This window comes from Anser brachyrhynchus, assembly GCF_964034855.1.
Source record: "Anser brachyrhynchus genome assembly, chromosome: 2".
In the NCBI taxonomy this organism is placed as follows: domain Eukaryota; kingdom Metazoa; phylum Chordata; class Aves; order Anseriformes; family Anatidae; genus Anser; species Anser brachyrhynchus.
In genome coordinates, this window is record NC_137695.1 from 37,178,085 (window position 1) to 37,204,742 (window position 26,658).

At 38.5% G+C, this 26,658-nt stretch overlaps 1 protein-coding gene across 2 annotated transcripts in view; it reads right to left on the reverse strand.

The window, feature by feature from the left end:
• Positions 1–26,658, reverse strand: part of LOC308189009 (uncharacterized protein) — a 41,706-nt gene that overhangs the window by 3,759 nt on the left and 11,289 nt on the right. For both annotated transcript variants that reach the window (XM_080578587.1, XM_080578588.1), the window contains 4 exons: positions 10,796–14,617; positions 10,174–10,237; positions 9,000–9,096; positions 7,795–7,972 (listed from right to left, as the gene is read on the reverse strand). In XM_080578587.1, the coding sequence (XP_080434713.1) occupies positions 7,795–7,972; positions 9,000–9,096; positions 10,174–10,237; positions 10,796–10,872 (416 nt within the window). In that variant the 5' untranslated portion in view covers positions 10,873–14,617. The remainder of the gene's footprint in view (positions 1–7,794; positions 7,973–8,999; positions 9,097–10,173; positions 10,238–10,795; positions 14,618–26,658) is intronic.

The following is a 26,658-nucleotide window of genomic DNA, read 5'->3' on the forward strand; positions in this document are numbered from 1 at the left end:
AAAAAGAAAATTGGAAAAACAACAACAACAACAAAAGTTGTAATTCCCACAGAAAGTTCCTATAGAATTAGCATTTTTTGGTGTTGCAACCACCCAGTAGACTGCAGCACTGCAAGAACAGGTTTATTTAGCATCTGGAACAATTACATTTGCAAGAATCAGTGCAGTGAAGTCAGTGAAGAAGAAATGTATGGATATTATGAAATACTCAGAATTTCAAAAGCTTTCCAGAGCAAGGATTCCAGGTAAAAATGACCCAGGTAACATGCCCAGCATTTTCAGAGGTACAAGGCCATGTGATTATGAACTTTTGGTCTTTTTCTTTCCAATCTGAAAGCAGAAATGACATTAGCTGATGCTTCAAAGAAAGCACTTTCACAGAAACAGCTCCAAGAGCACTGCAGGAGACCACCTACACACATTTATGTGAATCTATAACTCTATTTATTTGAATTCATAAACTCATGTTCCCAGAGGCTTAAAAGCAATCAAGAATTTTGATATCTAATCTATACTGCTTATCCAGGTTCTCTCAAATGTTTCCAGAGGCATGAGTAGACTTGCATAGGTCCTCTCAAGAGGTGTATAGGGGTCCTCTTGTCTCTATTCCCAGCCTGCACATTGTATAGATGGGTTTGCTGAGGTACCTTGCTTTAGAAGTTAGACCAGGTCCCAAGCTGTCTTTTTTTTTTTAAATTTTCAATCAACCATGATATTGCAGGAGAATATTGTTTTCTAAAGTGGTGCTGACAATATTTCAGAGGGTTTACTGGAGGTAAAATTTCGAAATTTTGAATAGCCATATTAGACAGAAGACTCTGAATGTTGCACTACGCCACAATATGGGTATACATAGGCTTGTGTACACACACGTGTACCCCTATGTGTGTACCCTATCTGTCAGATACAGGATGTCACATTACACTCATTCCCCAAAAAGAGACAATCTCAGGAATTATTACAAGCCCAAATGTATATTCTTCTATCTAAGACTAAACATACTTAAATACTTAGATAAAAGTATTCAGGTACATCACTGGCATCAGCGCACTTTCTCAGTCTAAGACTCCTAAAGGCGAAGGGCCAGGTCACGTGAGTCAAGTGTTTGAGCGTTTGAACTTGAAGTCATCATTTAAGTTCATAATAAAGTTGGACAGCAGCAAGATGGAAAGATTGAATCATGTTATTTTGTTGTACTAGAGACATTGCAAAAATTTGATCTATCAAGGAGAGTTAATTGCTTAAAAAAAGCAAAACACGGTTCCTTTCAATTGAACCCTCAGACAAACTGCAGACTGGGAGCTCATCAAAGCCACCGAGCCATGCAAATATTAAAATAAAAAATAAAAATATTTATCCATCTCAAATGGAAAGTTATTTCTGATATTCTGACAGGAGGCTAAAGTTTTAGTAGCAAGAGAAAATAAAACATAACTCCAACTTCAAGTCCTCCAGAAGTTCTGTTAAAGCTTGATAGTCATGTATCTTAGTAACAAAGAGATAAATCATAAACTTAGACTTTTGGAAATTCCAAATATCCATAGTTGCCATAGCTCTCATTTCCCTTTGCTCTCTCTGACCCTCTCAGAGAGCATGGCTAGAAATTGGATCCTGAGAAAAGCTCTCCCAGCTCTGGAAGCTTCGTTGTATTTTTTTTTTTTTAATCTTGCTACTTTGTTTTTCCTAACAGTCACCGCTAAAAAATGTCCATCTTTTCTGTGCTAAAGCTCCATATCAATTTGAAAGCAATGGTACAATCTTACAGTTAAGATGTGCTTCATCTGGAAAAGTTTTCTCTGGTGAAGTTCATTGAAGAAATCTGGAGATCATTTTACATGGAAAACCTGAAACCTGTCATAGTAATTTAGGTGACATGAAGTCAGTTCTCCCAATTAAACTTAATTCCCATATTCCTCCCAGAAAATTCAGTATCCAAAAAAATTTACATGCCAGCTAACGGGAGTTTTTAGCAGGAACCATGAAGAATAGCTTTTCTTCAGCACTGCCTGGTTTGTGAGCAAGTCTAAGTTTACCCTAAAGTTAAAATCAACAGTTAGAAACTCTTAAAAACTCCAAACAATATGGTCTGGTGAGCAGCTGAGCCAGTCTGAGAGTCTGCTGCTGCCAGAAGGCAATGCCTTGCCCCACTGTCCCTCCTTGCACCCTCCTCCTCCTCCTCCTTCTCTCCCTGCTGCCTCGGCTTCTCGCCTGCTGCCCCCCCAGGTATTGCAGCCCCCCTGTACAAGAAGGGAAAAGAGAGGTGCAGCAACTAGATGACAGCAGCAGGATCACACAGTAAGCCAGAGGAATTCTGAGATATATATATTTTTTCAATTCCAGCCCTTGACATATGTCCATGCTGTGCCTTATCTAAACAATCAGCGATAGGCCAGCTTGCAAAAACAGGAAGAGGTAAAATAAGCACAGAGCTTTTTTTTTTTTCTCCCTCCTTTCAGGAAAAAAAGCAGCAAAATCAAAGGAGCTGATTTTCTGCTTATGTTTGGAGGAAGGCATTGATCTCTAGATCATGTTTCAGTTTGACAAGTAATACCAAATAATATCCAGGTTGTGCAAGTCAGAGATGAGTGCAGCAGTGTAATTTTTAGGCCTACATCCCAAGGATGGGAGGCTCAGCACTGGTGGTATCCATCTGTCTCTCCTCACTTCACCCAGTCATTTTTGAACCTGTTGGCCAATTTCAACCAAACGTTCATGAAAGGCAGTGGCTAAGGAGAGAGAAACCAGAATGAATACTCATACAAAAGCAGGGATACAGTCTGGGGTCAGTCAGGAGACAGAGGAGAGAGGCCATGTTGTTGTGGGATGATGTAGGAGCTGCAGAGGTGATTTAATGATATTGCATCAAAGCAGAAGAGGAGAGGAGCTGAGGCTATTATACTGAACAGTCATAGGAGACAATACCATAGGAGTCCAGGGTTGTTAATTCTGCTATTTCCTTCATGGATGAAAAAACAGTTTTGTGGGTTTTTAAAAACCACATCAGATGTCTGAAATTTTCTATTCTAAACCTTTTCTTTTGAGTGACTGTCTGCTGTCAAAGAGGCAGGAAGAGCTTATCTGTTTCTGTCTTTCCGGGAAGGAGATCCTACACAGAAAATAAATACCAATACATTTATATGATTTTGAATCCTCATGTCTGCAGTTTTCTGAAACAAAAATAAACCCACAAGGCCACAACAATGTCTGTATTTATTTTGTCCTTTCAATGTGATTTTTTTTTACCAATGTGTTCCCAGTTGCTAAAGTAAATGCAAAATTAGGTCTGAAATTTGAAATGAGACACCATAGAGACTGACCTAGGAAGAAAGCCTCTTCCCCTATTTGTTTTCCAATGAGTCAAGGACAATGCAATTCCACTCCTGAGAAGCATGATGAGTTCAAGAGAAAGTATAAGGTGATGGGCAGTTGCACATCGTGGATTTTGCCCTTTGGAAATTAATGAGCAAGATTCCCATGAAACAGTCTTAGCATTTTCAAGTCCATTCAGAATTAATGATGGAAAATCCTCCTGGTTGACTCAAGCCCAAAAAAGTAAAGGAATCCCACCTTGCCCTCCCTCTGCCACCCTGCCTAGGAGAACTTCAGGGTTAAACAAATCTGTCCATGGGAGGGCAACTGCCTTGAAATTCTCTACACTACCTAACAGGTGAGCAGCTGCAGCATTAGTAACAAACAGGAATTTTGTCAAGACTCAAGCAGTATCAGCTTTGAGAAGAATAATAGCGTGGACATGCTTTAGTTTATAAAACAGGCTGCATGAAGAATATCCCACTTAGTGCTCAATTGTCCTCTTGCCTTCAAACCAGACAGCAAGAAAAAATATAAGTCTGAAGGAAGATTTTGTGGCCTCCAGCACTTGATAAATTAATACAAATTAATAACTGATCTGTGACGAGCTGTAGAATCAGGACTGCACATTTGTATTGCTGCACAGAGGTATGTAGGGGTAGAGTGCCTCAGCATCAATCAACAGAGGAAAGGGAAAAGACTCCAAGACGGCTATCGCCCAAACAGCCAAGCAAAGCCCTTGTAGGCTTTCCCAGGGAAGCTGGAACACTGCCTCATTTATTCCAGATGTAACCTACAAGACTCATTTGTTCTGATGATGGCTAGATAGCTATATTTCATATATGTGCCTCAAATGGTAAGTGACTAGCAGTTAAAAATAGCAGTCCCACAAGCACCGCTCACATTGGCAAGCAGGAGATGTGGGATCATGCTTTACAAGACCATCTTTTGTTCTGGGTCCATAAAGGCAGAGAACATGCCACCAAGAGTGGCACGGGATGACTCAACTTGGTTGTCACATGTACTGTACCTCAGAAAAAAAGCACCAGCTCCTTAACATTTTACTGTGTTATTCAGCCAATGCTAACTTCTCTGGCTCTTGCATTTTTTCATCTATAAAATGAAGATATTCCATACATCACTCAAGTTCTGCAAGACCTAATTTGTTAGTAATTATAAACTTGTTCTGGTGTGGAAAATGTACAATGACAGACCTCAGGAGACACTATCAGAGTTCCAGAGTTTCTTCATAGGAACAACTGTGCTGAGATCCTCTTGGAACAAGTCAAAACTATTACCCAGGTATTGTTATTTGGCATCAGAAGATTCATGAGCAATCTTGCAGAACTGAATTGCCACTTTCTACACATAAAAGGGTAGTGTTTTTTGAGCACCAATATATTTTGGCCTAGAGATGTCTCCTGATGCTTGGTAGATTTTCAGATTAACTGCAATATCATTTATTTATTTATTTATTTATATTTATTTATGAGTTTTCCCCCTTGAGGTTTGATCTTTATTACTTTCAAAAATATAAAGAGTCTGAAAAGACAGTATGTAGGTAAGTGCAATATAATTAACAGAATTAATCAATGTTAGCAATATAGGAAAACCTAGTGAAAACAGAAGAAACAGCTAATGTGTTAACTGACTTACTAAAAATTTCATCTCTGTTTAGAAAATCCTATAGCAAGAATGTAGCTCGAACATGAGGTTTAAATAAGGATGTTCGTTTAAAAATACACCAAATCTTGCAGATCAAGATGAAATAATGTTGACGAAAATGTCAAAAAAAGCAGGAATTTGGTGAAAAAAAAACAAGACTTTTTAATTTATTTTGGTGATCTAAATGCAAATTATGATTGATTGTTCCCACTGCTGCATAAATTCTTAAGAAAACTTGCATACCAAATATGTGTATTACTTTCAAGATTTTATATTTAATAAATAAATAAATAAATAAACACTCAATTGAAATATACAGTTCTGGAAAAATAAGAAAAAAAAAAAAGCTGTATTTTCATCCTTTCTTATACACACCTGAAAGAGATCCATTTTTTTTTTTTTTAACTGCAAAGTCAAAGTCAATAGTTCTAATCAGGATAAAACTAAGCCCACTGTATGTTATCTCCATTTTCAATGACCCTTTCTGGAGAAGAAAGCACTCTGTTACAACTCTGACTTATGGATCGCTCCTGAAGTAAAATCATGTGAAAATATGAATGATTCTAAGTTATGAATTTTGCTTTACTTTTTCATAATAGAAAAATACACGACTTCATTAAAAGCGTCTGAGAATTAGATGTTATTTACATTTCAATAAAACAAGTGATGTATTCCAGCATGCCTTCTAAGTTAGACATTGGAAGCATAACTTTTTGGACAAGAACATTTATTTTGAGAGTTCTAATGAAATGTAAGGATATATTGTTTATAGCAAATAACTGCTAAATGGTCTTTTTTTTTTCTTTTTTTTCTTGTGATTTTGCTTAGGAAATATTTCTTTGGTTTTAAAAGAGACATGACTTTTCCCAACAAATCACATGATAACTAAATTGTGATAAATAATGTATAGATAATTCTTCAGAGAGTTGTTTATGGGAAAGGACAGAAGAAATGAGAGAAATACAATAAAAGATAAATGAAAAAGAAGCAACTTTCATACACAGACTGGAGTGTCTTGCAGTAAAAAAATAAAACAAAACAAAACATACAGAATTTGCTCTACATTTCCTGTCAATTCTGTGAAGAAACATTTACATCTTCAACAATGGAACAAACAGATTGAATAACTAAGGTGCAATTTTTCCCCTTACAATAAGTTCAACCTCTGCACACCATTTCTTTCTGTACAAGAAATGACTGAAATAAGGAAAATCATTTGGATTTTCAGATTTTAGTGTGCTAATTAGGCAGAGAAACATTAAGACCTGGATACTAGGGTGAAGCTGCAATTAGCTGAGATTTAATGAGCTGTGTAATGATAAGTGACAGGGCTATGTAACTTTACAGCCATAATTTCCTGACTAGATGAACTCTTAAACACTGCAATCTTACATCCTACCCCAAGGCACGTTGACCTTTCTAGCTGCCCAGAGGAGAAACAACTGCCTGCAAAGTTTTTAGGACCTACACAATATTTTAGCAACAGGAAATTCCTATAGTTTCAGGGCAATTTCTCACTCTGATCAGAGCAAGAATAATTTTCCTTTCTAGTCTAAACATTTTTTTCCTGCTCCTTATGATCTAGTTTATGTGGATAGAAAAGTTTGTCTGATGACAAGAGGATCGTCTGAAGTAGCCACAGTCAGATAGGATATCAAGGGCATCCAATATCCACAGCCACATCAAATACAGTTTGGGTGATGGAGAGGATGCACAAAGAAAGCCTATAATAAAACACCTCATAAAAGGGGACCAGAAATGCAATCCCAGAAAGAAAGTATAAACCAACAGTAGAAAAAATCAATTTGTAACTTTCACAAACATCAAGGAGAAAGCCTGCTAGATAAGCATGGGGCTGAGAATCAAATGATCTGAAACTATTAATTGCTTCTGATTATCCATGACTTTTGACAAGTCAGACTCTCTCTGCTAGTCTTAACATGGGGATGTTACAGCTTAAAAAGTTATTTAGAGTCAACGAAGTCTTCGTTGGAATAATTTACATAGGAATAATTTACATAGAATTTTAATCCTTCTAGGATAGATAAATTGTAACACATGCCATACCTGTGTGACCACTTTCAATTTTTTCTCCTCCACTCCCAGCTTGCCTCCCTTAGTGCATAGCACACATTTGTTGTAGCTGAGATAAGCACTCTGTGGAGCAGAGCCTGAATTTTACTCCTGATCTGTTGTCAGCTAACTCAGAGGGCATCCTGTGCTCTATCCCTGGAAAGATCCAAAATGCCTAGATTCTGTCCATATTGAGATTTTGGAAGAATTTAAGTATCTGATTTAATAAAGATGATAAAAATCCCATTCTTCTGCAAGAAATGTCCTTGGAGGCACCCAAGACCTTGCTAAATACCAGCACTGTGTGCTCATACATGCAGCAAGAGGCTGGGCTGAGCAAGTGGGCTCCCACTCATGCTCCACCATGGTCCAGGATTTCTGCATAAGTCATGGAGGCATCAAACATTTTGGATCTGGCAGAAAGCCCAGCAGTATGGGTCACATTTATGGAAAATATACACAGATTATATATACATATATATATATATACACACACGTATATAAAGTATAGATTTTTATATATAGTAATATGTAATACATATATATATACACACACACAGTATATGGCACTGCTTGGGGCTGAAAAACCGAAAACTTTTGAAAGTGGGTGGCAAGGGAGGAAGCGATGAAGAAAACAGATTAAACATGTCATTCCCCAAATGCCGCATCTGTTATCTCCGCTCTTATATAACAGTGTGTTATGGTGGGTCTGTAAAACTAGCAATGTGATACTGGTGGTACACTTACCAAAATTTCCATGCAGATAATAGTTGTTCAGTTATGTAGTTTGGAAATTTGGAGGCTGTGAAATGTGTGGTGACATGGCAACCCTCAGCCATGTTACCTTTGCCTTTCTCCGCTGCCCACCACTCTGCTTTCTCAGTGGCTTGACACGTAGAATGATTTCTTTTTTCTTTTTCTGCGGCTGACTAAAAAAATAGACATTTTTACTTTGCTGTTTTTCTTATTCTCTTCCCTGATACAGTGCCTAGCCTGGCTGGCAAATAATGTTTACACAGCAGAGAAGGCACAGCTGATGTGACAAAGAAGCAGGAGCACATTAAGCTGATTTTTCTATGAGAAGATTAATGTGTAATGATGCTGTGTGAGAATCTTGGCCTTATCTATCTGTGAAAGGAGTCAAATACAATTACAACTCAGTTAACATCCTTTGGAATTAATTACTAAATTGCTATTGTGCTGAAAAGCAGGCCTAGGCCTGGACAAGAACTACCAATGCTTCATTTGCAGTATTGCCAATACTGCAACTCCTCAAGATCACCCCACAGTGAAGTCTCCATTATTTAATTAATTAGGCAAGGAGGAATATGTGTAAGGCTGATCTTAGCATTTCAAGGCTGTAAGTACTTTGCTGGGGAATTCTCCTAAAATCTATTTACTTCTGGTTTGTCAGACCAACAAGATGGGCTGCAGGCAGGGCTCCAGGACACAGCTCCCTTCTGCCAAGCTTATTCTTGAGAGCATCCCTCTCTACCTACGTCTCTGGAAAAAGGCGAAGGCAAAGATCAGGCATGGAGGGCATGGATTTAGTTGCAGACTTGGGGAACTCACTGCACATTGATATGCTGTCTAGGTAGTATTGCTGGGGGAAAGGCAGAGCTATGATTTGTCTGCCTTTGGGAAAAAGGCAACCCATTTTTTTTTCTTGAGAAAGGACAGGCTTGAGAAAGGGCAGGATGTGAAGACAAAACCCCTTTTCAGCAGTACTGTATTTTGAGGGAGGGGAAGAGTGGGATAAGGAAGCATCCAAGGCTCTGAGACATCAGGTTACTGCTACTGCCTTTGACCCTGGCATGTCTATCTCCTGCTTCTAATACATATTCATAGGGAAGCTGCATATCCACAAAAATCAGAGTTAATGGGCTGCTGATAGGCCTTGTTTTTCTTTATTTCCTCCCTTATCTTTACAGGCCACTAACTTGTGCACTTACCAGACTCTGCACAACAGCTTTCAGGGATGGGTGGATAACATCCAACTATGACAAAAGCTTTCAACAACCTTCTAATGTCCCAGCTGAATAACTCAATCTGGAACAGAAAGACCACAGAACAAAGTGCCAGTAATGATTACATCCAACCTTTCCCAAATAACTGCCGCAACATGCACAGCTACCCCTTGCCAAGTAGCACAGGAGTGAATAGTGATGTACCACAAGCCTTCATGAAATAAGCAGAAGAGTCCCACAGTCCACACTGACAAAATCATTACTTCTTCCTCGTGGTACATACATTTTGTACCATGCTCATATACCAGTGGTGCAGCATAATCGTGGGTGCCTGGATAACCAGTTTGCTATGTTAATGTTGTGTTATGAAACCTTTCTCAGCCAGTCACAGGAGTTTGAAGAATACAGTGCATCATTCACCCCCCCCCCCTTTTTTTTTTGTTAATAACAGCAGCCAAACATTTAATGCCAGAAGATGAAATGTATGAGAATTAATTCCCAAAGTCTTTTTCTGATTTCAGTATGAACAGTAGAGCTAAAGTTGTGTGACAGCCTTGAAAGATGGCCAGCTTGCTCATGTGCCATATTTTAATCACTGCCTAAACCTGTTAGCATAATATTTCCTTGAAAGTGGAAGTATAAAACATCTTCTGAAAAATTTTGATACGAATCTGTAAATAATGCAATGAAATTCTTAAACAGCTGCAAGAGGGAAAGGTACCAAATTCTTTCTACTTTAAAGGCATCTTGATATACTCATATGTCCAAGCAACAGACAAAATACAACCTAACTTCCAAAGCATAGCCCAGAAAATTGAAGGGGAAAAAAAAATCTATATTCAAGTATTGCAAATTTTTTCATAATATTTTGCACACTTTATCACTAGTGAAATAATATGAAATAATTAAAAACTCCTGAAACACAGTGGAATCTAATGTGATTTGAGAAGATGAAGCAGCAAGGAATTCACCATGGTTTTGATCTCTCCAGAGGACTGAGTCTGATTCGGTCATCTGTTTTGTAAGACTTTCCAGCCAAAAGTCCTCCTAATGCAGCAGCTCCCTCACATATAACTGTAATTTATCAAAATAGATAAAATGATGGAAAATATCCATCCCCTGTTCCAGTGTGAGTAGTGCACAATGAAGAGTAAGTTACCATTTGGAAGCAATCACCTTCCCTCTCTTCTCTCCAGTTTTTCCCAGTAATTCCAGTAGTCCTCCTAAAATAAAATTTATTTCCAAAAAGAGGTCCCCAACACTTCTTTAGTTCACTAATGCTACTTGTTTTTTACACAGTAAAGGAATTATATATATTGATAATGCTCCACCCTTGGGACCACTTGCATCTAATATTCAAAAATAACTTGTTTTCAGCTTTCATTTTAATGCCACTTGATTTTGCTGCCATGCAGTGTATGCTCTACTGTGATTAGGACAAGAGTGAGTTTGAATCCCAACTAGTGTACCAAAAGCATTGAAGGCATTTTTCACCCAAGCGCTCCAAGGCAACGCAAAAGTTGTTCAACTGTCTACTTCTGTTCAGATTTCCTTGAAGTTTAATCTTAGTCTGGATTTCCTGAGGATGTAATATTTATCCTTGTGATAATTATATGGAAATGTATCATTTTTGTTGTTTAATGACTGGTTTATACACAATCTCACCTGCAGCTTAATGCTTGTTTCTAATAAAAGAACTTCCTTGTATTTTTACAATGAAAAAAATGTATATACATATAACCTAAATAAAAGAGTCAAAGAAAAATTTTGTGGTTACGTACCATGAGAAACCAGTTGCTCCTGTACATTGTCTGGATGGGTTTTCTAGGTCTGGCTGCTCTTTGGTGCTTTGGAGCATGAATCAGTGAGTACCCAACACCTACAGTGATTTCTTTTGGTGTCTGGCCAGGTAGGGGGAAGGGCCAGCACTGTGGCTCACAGGCCTTGGAAATGGTGAAGCCAACAAATACCAGTAGCTGCAGGAAGCTCAGTGGTGCATTTGGGCAGGCAGACTGTTAGGAAATTTCTGACTTGTAAAAAACCAAAAACTTATGTAGAAAGGGCCAAAACCACCAACTCCAGGGCATTCAGAAGAGTGACTAACATTAATTACAACATTCACTGAGAGTCTGGGAAACAGATATTTTCCTTCCATCCTTTCTTCCTCCCTTCTGTCCTTCTATCCTCCCATCCTTCCCCCCCTTTTTTCACACTCAGTGGCCGCATCCCCATAATTAGTAAATGAGCTGAGGTTGGGGCATGGTTTCCAGCACTGGCCCAGCCTTCCTGCACCCACCTCCATCCTGGCAGGAGGCTGGCCCTGCAGGAGGTGCTGCCTTCCTGGGAGGGCAGTTTGGGGGCAGCCACTCAGTTTTGGGGAGGAAGGGAGCTGAGGTATGCGGATACAAGATGAGCCAGGATGCTTTGCCGTAAGGACATTAAATAGCCTCAGGCATCTTTATTTCACTAGTGTTGATGTAGCTATTGAGTCTAGGAAGTACATAAAGAGGTAATTTTATAAGGGATTAAGAAATAAAGTCTGCTGAATGGGAAGTGAAGTCTGTGAAAAGGTAGCTTCGTCTCGGTGAGAAATGGGAAAACACAGCTATTATACATTCCCTGGAGGCAGCTAATGCATGAGATTTCACTGATTTTTAACTAAATGAGATGTTTAAAGGTCTATATTGTTATTCAGATCAAAGAGGTTTTTATTTAAAAAGATTACATTTCATTAAAGAATTCTTACTTAATTTTTACCCCAAGTAACTATTAAATCCCACCATATTCTGAAGTTTTCTCTGTAAGTTCAGGGCAAGTAGGCTATGTCATTTGTGCTTAATGAAATGCTTGAAAGCAAAATTTGGTTTATAAATGAGAAAAAGGGGACAGAAGTGGCTGAATTATTTCTTAGTGAATAATTTGCTCAGAGAGGAAAAAAACTCACACTGCAGCTGGGAAGCATGACAAAAGCTGAAAATTAATTCAGACACATGGAAAATAAAGCATATTGCAGAGGGCTTAAACTAATTGCAATCACTAAGTTAAAACCCCTTCTGGCTTTTGGACTCGCCTGGACCAGTTGCTCCCCTTTGTATTTGCATTCTACACAGATAAGCTGAGTAATACTTGCCCCAGCAAGCGCTCAGTCAGGATCTGTGTGCTCAGTTCAGTCCCTCACTTCCAGCTTGTGGCATGCAGATATGTTCTCTGACAAGGATCATGCTCTGCTTTGGAGGACAAAACATCCATCACTCAACAGCACAGACGTTGTGCAGCTAAAAAGCTTTGTAATTAAGAACCTTCGCAATTGGATTCCATAATTTATTCATAGTATCAATTACAGAATTCCTGGTAGAGGAAGTCAAACTAATTATATCTTTAAAAATTTAAATTAGTTTCTTCTGTTCAATTAAGGCAAGCCAGAAACTCTTCGGGGTACCCAGACTGCCAATGGCAAACTGTAATAGTTTTGCAGCAAGACGGCCTGCTGGAGCAGCCGGTGGAAGTAGGATCTTTGGGAAACAAAAGCTCCTCTAAAGCCATGTTAGCTAGTTTGTCTTGGGGGATGACTGCTTAGCCTGCTTTTTATGTAAAATACAACTGTCTTTATATACAGTTGTAACTCTACACCTTTTAGAAACAAGACCCATGGCCAGTACCGACCATACATGGCCAGTACCGACCTTTCAGGATGATGAATAACCTCTCTGGCCCAGATGCATAAACATGGGTGAAAGCAGGCGAGCTGTACATCAGGAAAAATTTGTCCTAGACCCCAGCTACCCTCTGGGGTGTGTCTTGTCCTCCTCACTAATGATGAGGGGCCTTTTCTGACCCCTCAGACACCTGAACCGAGGGTATGGATGCGGTCCTGTGTCCCCAGAGCACAGCCTGGTTGTGCGTTTGTGCCCCCCTCATGCGAAGGGGATCCCCACAGGCTTCATGCTGGCATTGATGGCTTAGGGGGGTGAGCTAGAGAAGCTCCCCTTCACACCCTGTGGCAGTGCTTCCCTCCCAAATGGCCTGGCACCTTTTCACTGTGCCAAGGACATATCTGTGGCTTCTTTTTTATTTATTTATTTATTTAAAGGAAGCTTAAGCTTTCACCCCAAACCAAAGCTACTGTATTTATATTAGACTGTCAAAAGAAAAACCTCACATCTTGCAAGGAGAGTGGTGTTACCAACAGTACCACTTATAGAGAATATTGTAAGCATTTTCCAATGTATTTTCAAGTACCAAATGAAAAAGCACTGGGTATAGAGTTTGTCTGTGTCTGCTCATGCCCTGATAAAAGAGCAGTGGGCCCCAGGACCCATCACAGCAGTTATTACAGGACATTCCTTCACATATCCCACACAGTGAGCTGCAGCTAGCTGCATTATAAATCCAGCTGTATTTTTAGGTGCATTAGTGGTCGCCTGACTACAGCTGAGGCTGCTCAGTAATCAGATGTTGGGTAAAGATTTTTTTTATTTCCCCCTAACAAGTTCTTCCTACTAACAAGTATAAACTCATTTTCCAGATATTTCACCCAAAAAACCTCAGAGCTGGAACTTCCATCTCCTGAGCTGGAGGGCTGATTACTTTAAGGGAATTTTCCAGGAGGATTAATACGCTGCCAAGTAGTTCATTGTATTTCCTGATTGTGAAGTGAGCACATTACCAGATCAAGCAAAACCAACACCTTGCCTTTGATCCATTCCTCACAATACATCAGTAATCTCTGGTAGAAATCCGCAATCTCTGGATCACTGCTGAGTGGATGGGCAGGAGGTGGGATGCAGGCAGCACAGAAACAAGAGGGAGGCTTATTTCTGCACAGCGGCAAGACTAAATACTAGGTGGTTGAAACCTCTTGTATTCATTAATACAGCTAACAAGGCTTTATTGTCTTCGTTGTATTTTCAGTTAAAGTTATGCAACTCAAGTCCAGTTGTAGAAAGTGCAGTTTCTCACATGGGTGGTTTTATTCAGTTCTGGGAGCAATGCAAATTGTGCAAAATCATGACAGTCTTCAGGCCTCTGTTGTAAGGGAAAATTTCTGGGAAAGTTGCTGTAAATGGAATTAAAAGTACCCCAAACAACACAGTCTGTACCTAGTTCCCACATTACCATGCAGAGATGCAGTGGCATATTACAAAAATCACAACATGAATAAAAAAACCCTCTCATGATTTTTGAAATCTCTCTTCACTTCAAAGTCTTAAATCATTTTTTTCATCACATTTGTGTTGGAACTGAGGAAATAAAAGGCATCAAATACCTTTCCAAGTTCAAGAAGATGGTGCATTTTCCAACAGCAGAGAAGGTGGAAAAAGGCTTTATTTCATTTTTTTTTTCAAAATAGTCATGCTTCAGATACCACAGCCACAATCCCACTTTGTTCCAAGACAAAACAACAGAGGAAAGCAAAGGTGTTATACACAATTCTTCTTCTTTCCCCCTCTGTGGGAAAGTAGGTACTTAATTTTGTTTCATGCATGCCATGCAATGAATTGAAGCTGATTATATTAAACCCACTTCCGGTAATATTTTAGCATACTCGTGGTCAGTTGAACTCCACGCTCATGAGGTCAGATCTGCAGTTTTGCTTCTGGACACTGTGATGGGACACAAAAATGTAGTTTGTAAAAAAGAGATGAAGGAGGTTTAAATTTAAAGTTTAGTCTTTTACATATCTCTTTGTAGTAAAACATAAAGAGTTTGAGCTGCTTTTTTATCTTTAGACAGTCAGTTGTAAGTCTTCTATAAGTTATACCAAACATCTGATCTCTTCCCAGAAGCAGCATGTATAACTAAGACTCATTTAAGATTTTGTTTTCCCTTTCTTTAGTTTCCAATTCCATACCGGGTGTAAAAAAAGGAATAGGGAGTGTAATTGGACATGTCATTTCAGCTTCTAATTTCATCACTGAAATTCAAGAAATCAACAATTGGACTTCAGGTACCAAGAACATCCAATTGCCCATATCACTGAATCTTGTTCACAACATTTGTTAGCAAGTCTACTGCAATCCTCAAATGACCCCTACTGTAAGGGGAAGTGCCTTGACAAAAAAGTGAGGTGGTGGAAAGGTGAGCCCAAGACCATGCAATTTTGTTGCTCTGTCTCTGATCTTTGTGGAAAGGAATGCCTCTCCAGGTAGACACAAAGCTCTTGTATAAAACATGATTGAGCTTGAACTAAAGAGATATCAAGAAAGTCATTAAATCTTCAAAATATCTTTACTGAAAGTGTCTTACGGTCTAAGCTTTAACCTAAATGAACACATAAGCCAAATTTTAAGTGTATGAGTAGTTTCTTTGAAATCAGCGGAGCTGCTCATACACTTGGATCAACATATAGTGAAATGCATGAGTAGAAAGAAAGAATAAACTAAATTTACACTAGCTGCATTTCAGATATTTCCCAATGTTGCTTTAAGAAAAAGACATTTATTTACATTAAACTGTATGTTTTTTGCTTGTACACTGAGTGGCATTTGTTTGAGTTATACTTGGAGCTTGCTTGGCAATAAAAGAAATTAAAGAAGTTAGTATGTTCTGCAACAGTCTTAGAGAGGGAAAGAAGATGGTTTTCATTATTATATAGCAAACCTGATAATATCTGGAGAAACAATCACTGTAAGCCAAGACAAATATCCCTGTTTAAAATACAAACGCTATAATCAAAATTGTCTTCTGCTTAAATGTGTTTTCGGTCACTTTCTGATGAAGTTTGAATTTGAATTTCATTCCAGTATTAATACTAAATGACTGTTTACATTTCTTATATCAACCCCACAGTGAGAGAAGAGAATGCTTTCATAGTATTATACAAAGTGCTCCTTCACACCTGAAAGGAATTGTATTGAAAGGAATTTTAATTTAATTTTAATTTAAGCAACTTCCAAATGATAACATAGCTCTAACATAAAGACAAGTTCAAAGTTATCAGTTCTCTGTGGAAGCTAATTTAGAGTCATTTGTACAGTGTAGAATGGATCTCTTACTTTTTTTTTTAACTACTTGCTTTTACTTATATTTGTTAAATATTCATTTTGTATTTCATTGGCTACAGGGACTGAAGTCTGTGCTTGACCACATAGAAAACTCAGTCTGAACAGAAATATTCTGCTCTTCCATGAATAACGGGTTTTCATTTTCATCTTTTTCCCACTTACCACTAGATTCTGTTTGGTTTTGGCATACAATCCAATTTGAAATATTAAGGTTTTCAGGACTTCATTACAAATTTTAGCTTCCATTCAAATATCTGTGATACTTTTGCCCAGTTCAAGGTGTTCTCATAGAAGCTTTTCAATCTGGATTTTAGCTCAAAAGAACTAATGTTTTTTGAAGGGATCCCTGTTTTTTTTCCAGCCCTAAAAAGACACTGAGAGAAGGTTCATACATCATACATGCATATAAATAACAAATCCCTGTAGGGCTGAAAGTGGACTATCCTTACCTGTGTTACCATGGCAGTTAAAAAAACGCATTATGAGACAGCTCCCATTCTGCCAGGCACAGTGCAAACAGACAACAAAAATGCAGCCCCTTCAACTACTTTATAGGACTTCAACTTTTATTTCATAAGTCACTATGTTATCCATGCATTATACTATAAGAAAAGTTCAACTACTTTGGATGTTGGCTAATTATCACAAACTGTATCATTCAAAGTAAATGTAATGCACTCTTTTCTTTAACAGTAACCAGTAAATACTAATTATCATTTGCCCTGAGGTTCTACTATAAAAGATAAATGATCCTTATGTTTGAACATGTCTTATAAAATGGCCTGGCATGTATTTCTGTGAAGTCTCTCACCTTGTTTAAATTTAGTCCTTGTGATTACCTGAAATTTAAGGTGAGTGAAGGTGCCATTTATCCCACTGTTTTATTGGAGGTCTTATCAGACACATTAAATCTCTTACAAAACTGTTCAGTTTTTCACTTTTGTGTCCCACAGCACACCTTTCATTTCTAAACACCAGAGCTTGAGGTTATTGAAGAAAGCACTGAGTCAGGTTTAGCTTTGGTCTGCAACATCTTGTATGACTCTATGACATTTCTGTCACAAATCAGTTCCCTTAAGATGGCAGCCAGTAGGCTCAGAAAAATAAATTAATGATATCTTCTTAGTCACTGAACTTCTGGCCTGAACAAATACCCCTTGTCTAATGTACTGTGATAGCTTTTATTACTCACAACGATGTAATATGTGAAAGAATCTCTCAAATATACTAAATCAGAGACACAAAATTCTTACTTACATTTAAGAGTTCATACATTACTTCATTTTACTGAGACAAAGATTAATGGAACAGCTAGTTAGTGTAAATCAGCTTTGTGGTCCAATAATTTTGTTATTGTAAGGTTATGCAAGTCACCTTCAAACATTTGTTTTCTTTCTACTTGACATTCTGTTGTTCAAAACATTTATTTTTCACGTGTGTTGTGACAAGTTAAGGAACATCAACATCTCAGTCCCACTACGACATTCAGAACCCAGCAGAACCCGGTATTTCTAGTCATGCCATTAAATACTATTCTTTTCTTTTAGGAATTTAGATATTTAGATTCTTGTCCACCCTGGTTTGGTAAAGAATTTGTTGGGCTGGAGAATAAACACAGTCTTTTGTGTTCCTAAGGCATCTTAAGTTCCAGTTTGAGATAAATTTTTCATGTGTTTGGATCCAAACATTATCCCATTATGGAGCACAGAAGCAGATTACAGCATTTTGTTTTAGGCATATTGAGGACAAAAGCAGGCCCTGCATGAACAGGCATTTGTGTAAGTTTTACCACACTGCTTTGCTTTCATTGACCTTAAATTTACTGATCTACATTCAATCCAAACCCTGTAATATTCTGAGTGACAATGTGGTGACTTTTCAAAAAGGCTAGTCTGAAGCAAAGAAAGGCAAGATATGTCAGGAAAGGTAAAATTCTTTATGTAGAAAATTTGAAATTGGCTTCCTGTAAATAAAGATACAAACCACCAAAAAACAGCCTTTGAGAATGTCCACCATCAAACTCTTGTTATCGTAAAGTTATGTCTGTATTTAGCCCCCAAACAGGAGGAACTTCTGACATATAAACATCTCATCACTGGAGGAGAGCAAGTGGCTAAATGTGGACATACGTTTACAGGTTTTTATCTGAACTTGTTCCTACAGTTTCTGAATTGTGTTTAATGAATCTGTTTTTGTAGCATCCTCATGAGATAAAACATGCAGCTTTTCCTACTTTACAGTGGGGACACCTGCACGAGGGGCCTTATGGGTTCATTTTAAGCCTTTAAGGGCATTGAGGTAATTGGAATCAGCCAGCACTGGGACTAAGACAGAATTTAGGTCAGGTGAATCCATGCCTCACTGAACCAAGAGATTTTACAGGTTTTGAAACAAGAGGACACTACACTAGTGGAGTATTTGCATGGATTCATCCCCATCAGGAAGACATGTGCCTTATGCAAATGGTCCCTCCCAAACCAGGTACAACCGTAAGAGCTGGTAGGTGCCTCTACTCCCATTTTGCTGGGCTGTTTTCTTCATCTCCTAGCTGAATGATATCAACATCTCCTTTTCCTGGACTGGATGTCCTGGCACTGAGGATGGGCTGCTGCAGGGCGAGCTTGTCTTAGCTGGTTGTTGTTGTTTTTTTTTTTTTTTTTTGCAAATGTTAATGAGAGAAATATTATTAAAAATATTTCAAAGGTTGGACTAGATGATCTTAGAGGTCTTTTCCAATGTAAATGACTCTTTGATTATCTGCTTACTCGAGAAGTTGTAGCCCAGCTACAAAGAATAGACAGTACTTACAAATACATGGGATGTAAAAATATTTATCAAAAAGCAAAGTAACACTTTTGACATACAAATGATAATATTAATAAGGTAGAACTTATTGGGAGTTTATTTGTGATTAGAAAATATCAATACCATAACCCTCTTGGCAGCTACAAGATGGCACCATCAGAAAGAGCAATATTTCCTTGTAGTCCCTGGCCAGCTGTGCCTTAAAACAGAGCTGCAACTCTTGAATATGAAACTTATAAAGCATGTGGTTGAGTATGCACCAGCTCTCTAGACTTCAGTTCTTCCGATTTCCACAGGATAAGTTAAACCTTCAGGGCTCGCTGACATTTAGTTAAAGGAATTAAAACATCTCATGAAAGATGGGATTGTATAAACGCAGTCCGAAGGCACTCTGTTTGAAATTATGGCCATGGCAAATGCTGCAGACTGCTCTTCCTTCCCCTCAGACCCTGTGGCACTGCAAGGGACTCCTCTGCCAGGTAGTTCTGACCCCCACAGGGCCCCTTCCCAACCCCCAGCTGCTTGTCTGCTTTCGATCCTGCTTGCAAAATCCCCATCAAAGCAGGCAAATGAGACCACTTAATTACAAATAAGAGAATAAAGAAACAAAGAAAAGGTAAAGATCATGCCACAACAGGGTCACAAAACCTACCATGATAAGAAACTGCTCTGAAGTTGCTCATAACCTTGGTGCTAGGATTATAGGTGTGAATATAGTACCCAAGAGCTGACACAGATTTCCCATCCCAAGACTGGAGGGAGTACTAGAATGAGTGATTCAATGAGATTTAATATAACATTACAGTGCTCTGTTGTGTCTTAGGGCAAAAAGATTTCTCTGTTAGACTGCCTAGCAATATATTTTAATTCAGCTTTCATATGATGACTATAGATTTCTGGTCTTTTCATTTTCCATTTCTTTGCAGCATTCACATAATCAATTCCTAATGAGCAAAAATTAGGAATATCATAACCAAAGGCATTCAAGATTCTGTGGGCAAAAGCTGTTGAATCATCTGGAGGGGCTGAATAACAAAACCTCATTACTTACACTGGAAATTGAGCAGTCCAACCGCATAGAAATCTGATCCTTTAGAGTATATTTTGCTGAATGATTTTATGTCGTTATCCAGGAATACAGAGGCATGGCACACAGTTGTTTTCAAGCTCCCAGCTCACTGCGTACAATATTAGGTTTATTTAAACAGTGTCTATACTGTTTATGACTGCAAAGAAAAAGCCCAATGTCTGAGGAGAAGAACAGGTGCAGAGCACCTGGAACAGTAGCACCAGGACCAGTGAACCACCTCATTCATCCCAGAGAGCCCAAGGTGTAGTTTTATGATACAGCTGAGCCCCTGTGGATGCAAACTGCTTGCAAAGTGGCCTGGCTCTCCTCCTCCCACTGCTTCCTTTGGGCCAGCTCTGGCAACTGCTTGAGCACAGAGTAAGACAGGTTGGGGAAATGGCACAGAAGAAAACTTGCCCTGCAGCACCAGTCTGCCCCCAGAAAGAGGGAAGGGTGAAAGAAAAGACTCTTCTGTGCACTAAGAAGATGAGGAGAAACAGCTTTGAAATGTAAGATTCTTACCTCTCTTTAGGTAAGGCTCAGTGTACGACTAAAAACCTTCTAGTAATAAATATTTGTTACCTTGTTAAAGATCCCTGAGCCAGCTCTGAAGGTGCTAACTTACCTACACAGCATTGGACCAGGTCTCAGATATGCATTAGCCCAGTGAGGTCCTCACTTGGGACCTTACATTCTTCTGGGCTAGCTCAGATGTTGTGCTGAAGGTCATTAGGGGGGTGACACATTGTATGCTGCAGTTCCCCAAGAGGCTTACATCTGTGACCTCCTCCTCCACCCCAACCAAGGGGTCCCACCCATCTCCTTGGGAAATATCTGTACACATTCCCATATTCACCCCTCCCTGTGTAAATACTCATGCAGCCATGACACTCAAGAGAGGAAAGATACACAATCTGGAGGAAAAGATAGAGCAGGGCTGGACTGGGTTGGATTGGTCCTTTTGGCACCCTTACATTGGCAGAACCCCAGGAGAAATTTTTGATGTGTGCTGGTGTGTGTTCATAGTATAACTATGGCAGCAACTCTTTCTAGACTGGACTGGCCAATCTATTGACAGTCAGCTTCCAATATGTGTCCTACATTGCTGTCATTTAAGAGACTGACTGCCTCCATTTGCTTCAGAGCCAAGGCCAAAGGGTCAGCAGAGCCCTTGGACCAGAGCCCTGTCAGCAAAGACTGTGTAAATCTTCTGCGTATCTCAGTTCAGAGTCTTGCATAGACAGACAATGGGGTGGTCCACTCTTTACCCCTGATTTAGCCTTTGGGCTTTCTGATAGAAAAGTTTTGCTGTTGAGTTCAATTATAGTTAGAATCAATGACCCCCTAAATAATAGTGAGACTTGCTTGTCTGTTATAACATTTCCTATTTCATCTAGTTTCTCCACCACAGCATCTTCAGGAAATCAAATGCCAAATGTAAAGCAGCTTGCACAAGCCGAACCCAACAGGAATGCAGTAATTCTGGTCAAGAGTGAAAAGGGAAATACTTCAAAAAGTCTGTTGTACATAACTGTTATCTTCCCTTGCTTCTATCTCTGCTCATGTCAGTATGCAGGCTCTAAGTCAAGCTAATCCCATCATCAAGTTTAACAAATCATTAGAGCATCAGCAAAAAAAATTCTTTGACTTCTTGTAAACAAAGATCTGATCTCAAACTGTTTCATCGTTCTCAATGCTAGAAAAGTGGAAGCAATGTGAAGAGTTTCATTCTGGCAGAAAAGTAGTCTACTTGTTCTGGCAGCTGCAGACATCCCTGATGTTCAGCCCTCTCTTTGTCTTCCAAACACTGCTGGTCAAATTTCAAAATTTAATCTTCACATTCCACCATCACCTCAAAATCCACATATCTGATTTCTCAGATTAATTATACAAGACCTAAAGAAAGTATTTTTTCTTATCAAAGGGGTTTAGTTTTCAAAAACAGAGTCTGTGGACTAAAGTTCTAGTAGTTAAAATTGAATTAATCTACCCTTAAAGCATTCCTTATCATTTCCTTTTGGAAAAAGATTTTCCCCTTTCGTATTATGTGCATATTTTCATTACCATACCTCTGCTTTTGCCCAAGGCAGGGGAGAAGAAATTTCCTGAAGCACAAACAAAAAAATAAGTTCAAGCATGATTCTATTAAGGGAAAGGCAAAGAACAGTGAACCAATTCTTATTTACTCTCATAAATCTGAAGAAAGACATATATGTTCAATATCATAAAAATCCAGGTACCCTATAATATTTCCTATGAACAAAGAATTTGAGGACATCATATTTGCTCTGAAGGTGGACAGCGCTTATGGGAAAATGAGGCCAGGTTTATGTTTCAGGAAACATGAGACCAGTTTCATACTAAGTCGGTGTAAAATGATCAGCTGAGGTGGATAAGTAGAACGACTGCATTTCCTAGCTTCTTTGCAAATAGCAAAGTTTGCATTTCACTTCTTTATAAAAAGAAGAATTGCTTGTTTATATGTCTTTCCTGGCCCGTGCTGTATGAATTAACCAATTTCTGTGAAAACAGACTGACCTATTTTCCAGAAATGAAAAGCATACTGAAAGGAGCCCTTATACACTGGCTAACCAACAGTAACATCATTTTTAAACAAAACCAGCCCTTGTCAGGTGGTTGGGTTTGCGTGTGTGTGTGTGTTTTTGCTGTGGTTCATTACTAATAAAGCAGCAGCTTTCCTAATGAAGAAGTCAAACAAGAATACAACACTTTGGAGTAGCTGCGGAGAACACAACTATAATGAAAACAATATCCTTCAACCAGGATTTTACATGTGTTAGCGGTTACTACTGCTGCCTCTCTCAGTATTACCCATCTACATAACCATGACCTGCAAAGTGAGTTTGAAGTGTTTTTGTACACATGAACTTGCACTGCACCAGGTACAGCATAGCACAGTCCTCTCTTGGACTCCCAGCCATGCAAAGCTGAAGAGAATACTTGGGAAAAGCAAAACCTGGCTTGGTTTGTGCAGAAAGAAGAACCAAGCCTAACCATTTAATTGTTTTCCCAAACCACCAAAATATACTATCAGTTCAAGAGTTCCCTGAGCCCACACAGCTTGTCCCACTGTTGTTTTCTTCTGCAGGTAGGTAGTGCTGTTGCTCTGTTGCCACAGGCAGGACCGTGGGCTGAGCAGGCTGTGAGTCTGACACGGACAACTGTCCGTGTACTCATTTGTTGATACAACACTTCATTTGGAGCAGGGATGAAGACTTGGGTCTAATCCCATAAATGGGACTTGGCCATTAACTTCAGGTGGTCCAGGGTTTCACCTTAGACCCTTAAAATCTAACAGTGCAGATGGTTAATGAATTTCAATTAAAAAAAATACATATTATAGAAAAGAATGGTAAAAAAGGAGCAGATCAGCTCTATCCTTTAAAAATCCATGCTGTCAGATAGAATTCTGACCCAAACTATTACACATGAAAAAAGTCCTTCAGATGTTGCACTCTAACTACCATACTATTTCTCCTTGAAGCACCCTAAAATCCATTGTGCCATTACTGAAAAGCCGATGGCGTGTGCTCCCTCAGCTGGTTAATTCATGAACATTTCCCAGAGCTATGTTATTGCTGCTGGCTGAGTTTTGTGCAGCTTGCTATAATATCTTTACATATGCAAACAGGTTTGTCCCCACAAAAAAAAAAAAAAAAAAAAAAGTTACTATAGAGATAACAGTGTGGTGTGGAGAAGCAAAAAGTACAACTCAGGCCCCTGCATATTATCTTGAGATAATGTCTGACAGTAGTACCTAGAGATCCCAAACAAAACATTGACTTTTTCTTCTCATCTCCACACACTCAATTAGAATTGCCCTGAAAAAAATATCTGTCCTTTAAATGAAGAACCTGAAGCAATATTTCTGTGCTCTTATATGTGCACTTAAGATGTGACTGTAATTCATTCAGGGAAATATAGTGTTTTCTGCTATGGAATTTTCTAAAGCTTTCATTATTATTATTATTATTGTTGTTGTTGTTGTTGTTATCTTCATATATATATATATTTTAAAGCATTGTCCTTTCAGTGGAAAACATGCAGGACTGAGCACATGCTCTCAGACACACAGAGTATGGATCGCATTCCCTGTAAATATCCAGTGCAGTCTTGAAGAAGCAAGCAGAGAGCTGCTCATCCATCCAGCTGTAGTTTTACTTGGGACATCAGGACATTTAGTCTTGTCTCTGTATCACTTTTTTTTTTTTTTTTCTTAACCAAGGAAAATTATTTGCCAGTATCTTTTATTCAGTTATTTCTTATACATGTTACTCTCTCTTCTTTGCCTTCTTTTTCATGTAGATCTAATTGAAATGTCATAGCCCTACTTTCTGTAATTAGATCGATGTAAAGTAGAATGCAACTTCAACATGTTTAGTGAGAATACGTAGTAACATGTCAGCAAAGCAATTTTAATCATTATTTTTAATGTACACCCTTGGGATAGACTGAAGTATTATATGCTTCAATTTAAGTGGATGTTTCCTCAGGTACCAAGAATTAAAATAAGAATTAAAATCAGGGCTTCTATGAACTAAATTTCTCCAATGTATATTGTTTTTCAGTACCTATGTTTCTCTATAAATAGCCACATATATTACAGGTATCTTTCATGAAGAGCTGTGTTGGATTGTTTGTTACATTTTTAGTAGGCGTCTCATGTTTGCCTGTACTAGACAGGTAAATTGAAGGAAAGTCATAGGAGTCTAACTGTCCTATTTACCCATACAAAACTGTCACGGAGAAGTGCTTCTGGAAAAGCAGCTTGCTCATATAATACCATCCTGGAAAAACTAATCACCTTTTTGATTTGTTCTTATCAGAGATACTGATAAGATATCCCATAGTACAAACAAAATGTTTTGCTTATAAGAAATTTTGGTACACAACTTAGAGATGAAACTAAGAAAACTTCACAGGCACAGTTGAATTCAGAGGAACGTAGCAGTCTGCCACAGCATCCTATGGAGACAGATTCTTGATTCTCCTTAATTCCAAAGTCACGAATAAAGAATTGAAGTCTTAGAAAGGTCTCAGATTCTTTTCAGAGTTTGCAAGTAAGCAACATCTAGCAAACTTTCAGATGAACTCCAGGGCTTGGTGACAGGGCAATTTTTCTAATTTCCAAATATGGTTGGGAGTGTAAATTTAGAAACCCAAGTTTGAGGATCCAACCTGATCTAAACAGTAGGAGCTGTGCTATCCAAATGGGAAACTGCTGAAAATCTGATAATGTAAAAGTTCCAGGGACAGTTTCATGGGATTATTGTAATAGTGAGTCCTATGAAGGTGCTAAAATGAAAAAGAATAAATAAATAAATAAATAAATAAATTCCAGTCAGGTCTCTGACCTTCAAGTATAAGTCCAGTGAGTAAGAAAACAGTAAAGGAAAAGCTTTGTCTGAAATTTACCTATAAGAAGATTTGGAAAGTTAGTTAGTAATTTATCTCATACCCTTGAACAGTAATGGTAGCATCCACTGAGAGACTGTTTTTCTGAAGTAATTTTCTGAAGGAACTGGGAAAGAATGTATATAAGAAAGATGTATGTGACTACTCTCCCTGTGAGGTATATAGAGAATTTACATCCCCCCTCCCCCCCCTTTTTGTCAGGTGATCTTTTGCTAATCTGGTAACTAAACTGAAATGTGCCAATAGAAACCTTAAGAAGTAGGCTCCAATGCAGAAAATTATGTTGTATTTCAAAAGCTTCCTATTCAGCTAGGAGGAGGAGTGCAGGGTTTACACCAGAAAATTCTTCCTACTCCACATTGCCATAGGAAGATCCTAAATCTTCCCTTTCATCATTCTGCTCGCTGGTCTCTGTCACTGAAAGCAAGGCAATGAAGATTTATTTCTCAAGCTCCCAAGTAATTATAAAGTAAGATAGTTTCCAGAGACTGGGGGCAGTACTATCCAAAGTCATTTCTCCACTAACATAGCAATCATTTTTCTGGTAGCATGGAAATTGCTAGGAAAACTGGTAAGTGTACTGGACTATAAATAAAAATATAAATCAGGCTTATATAGGAAATGTTCACCCTATTCAAGCAACACATTTTAAAGTACGATTACTTCAAATACACAGCAGGATTCTATACAGCCTTTTCAGGATGTGATTGTTTGCATTGGTAGTCTTACCATTAGAAAACTCATTTTGCTAAGTTTATGGCACTTTAAAAGACACACAGTTGTATTCTCTGTACTTGGTGTTGAATATATAACTCCAGACTGAGCAGTTATCTCATCCAGAATTCACATATTTTCTGGGAAATGCAGCCAATAGTAAAGGACATCACAGGTCACAACATTTCTAAATTGACCTTTGGAGAGAGCAATTTTTTTTTGCAATGAGATGATATTTAGCATTTCCTGGCTCATTTGAAGGAAATTTGCATGGTGTCTATGCAAGCATTAAAGCTGAACTAAGTTCTGTTTTTTTTTTTTGTTGTTTTGTTTTGTTTTTGCTTGTTTGTTTTTGATCCTGCATCTAGCCAATAGATATCATTCAGTCTCAGTAGAAATGGGATATGACAGTTTTCATCTGGTGAAGCTATAAACAGTATCGTCGAAGGAAACAGAGCTGTCCTTTTGAAAAGACAAGGGCAGGAAAGTGTAGCTGGCTTTGGCTGAAGCCCTGGCCAAAAGGGGGGCCATTTTCTCTCTGAAATGCTGTATATACCTCCATGGTTACAAGCAGGCAGCAAATATGTTTAAGGTTGGAGGGACCAGACCCAGGGCG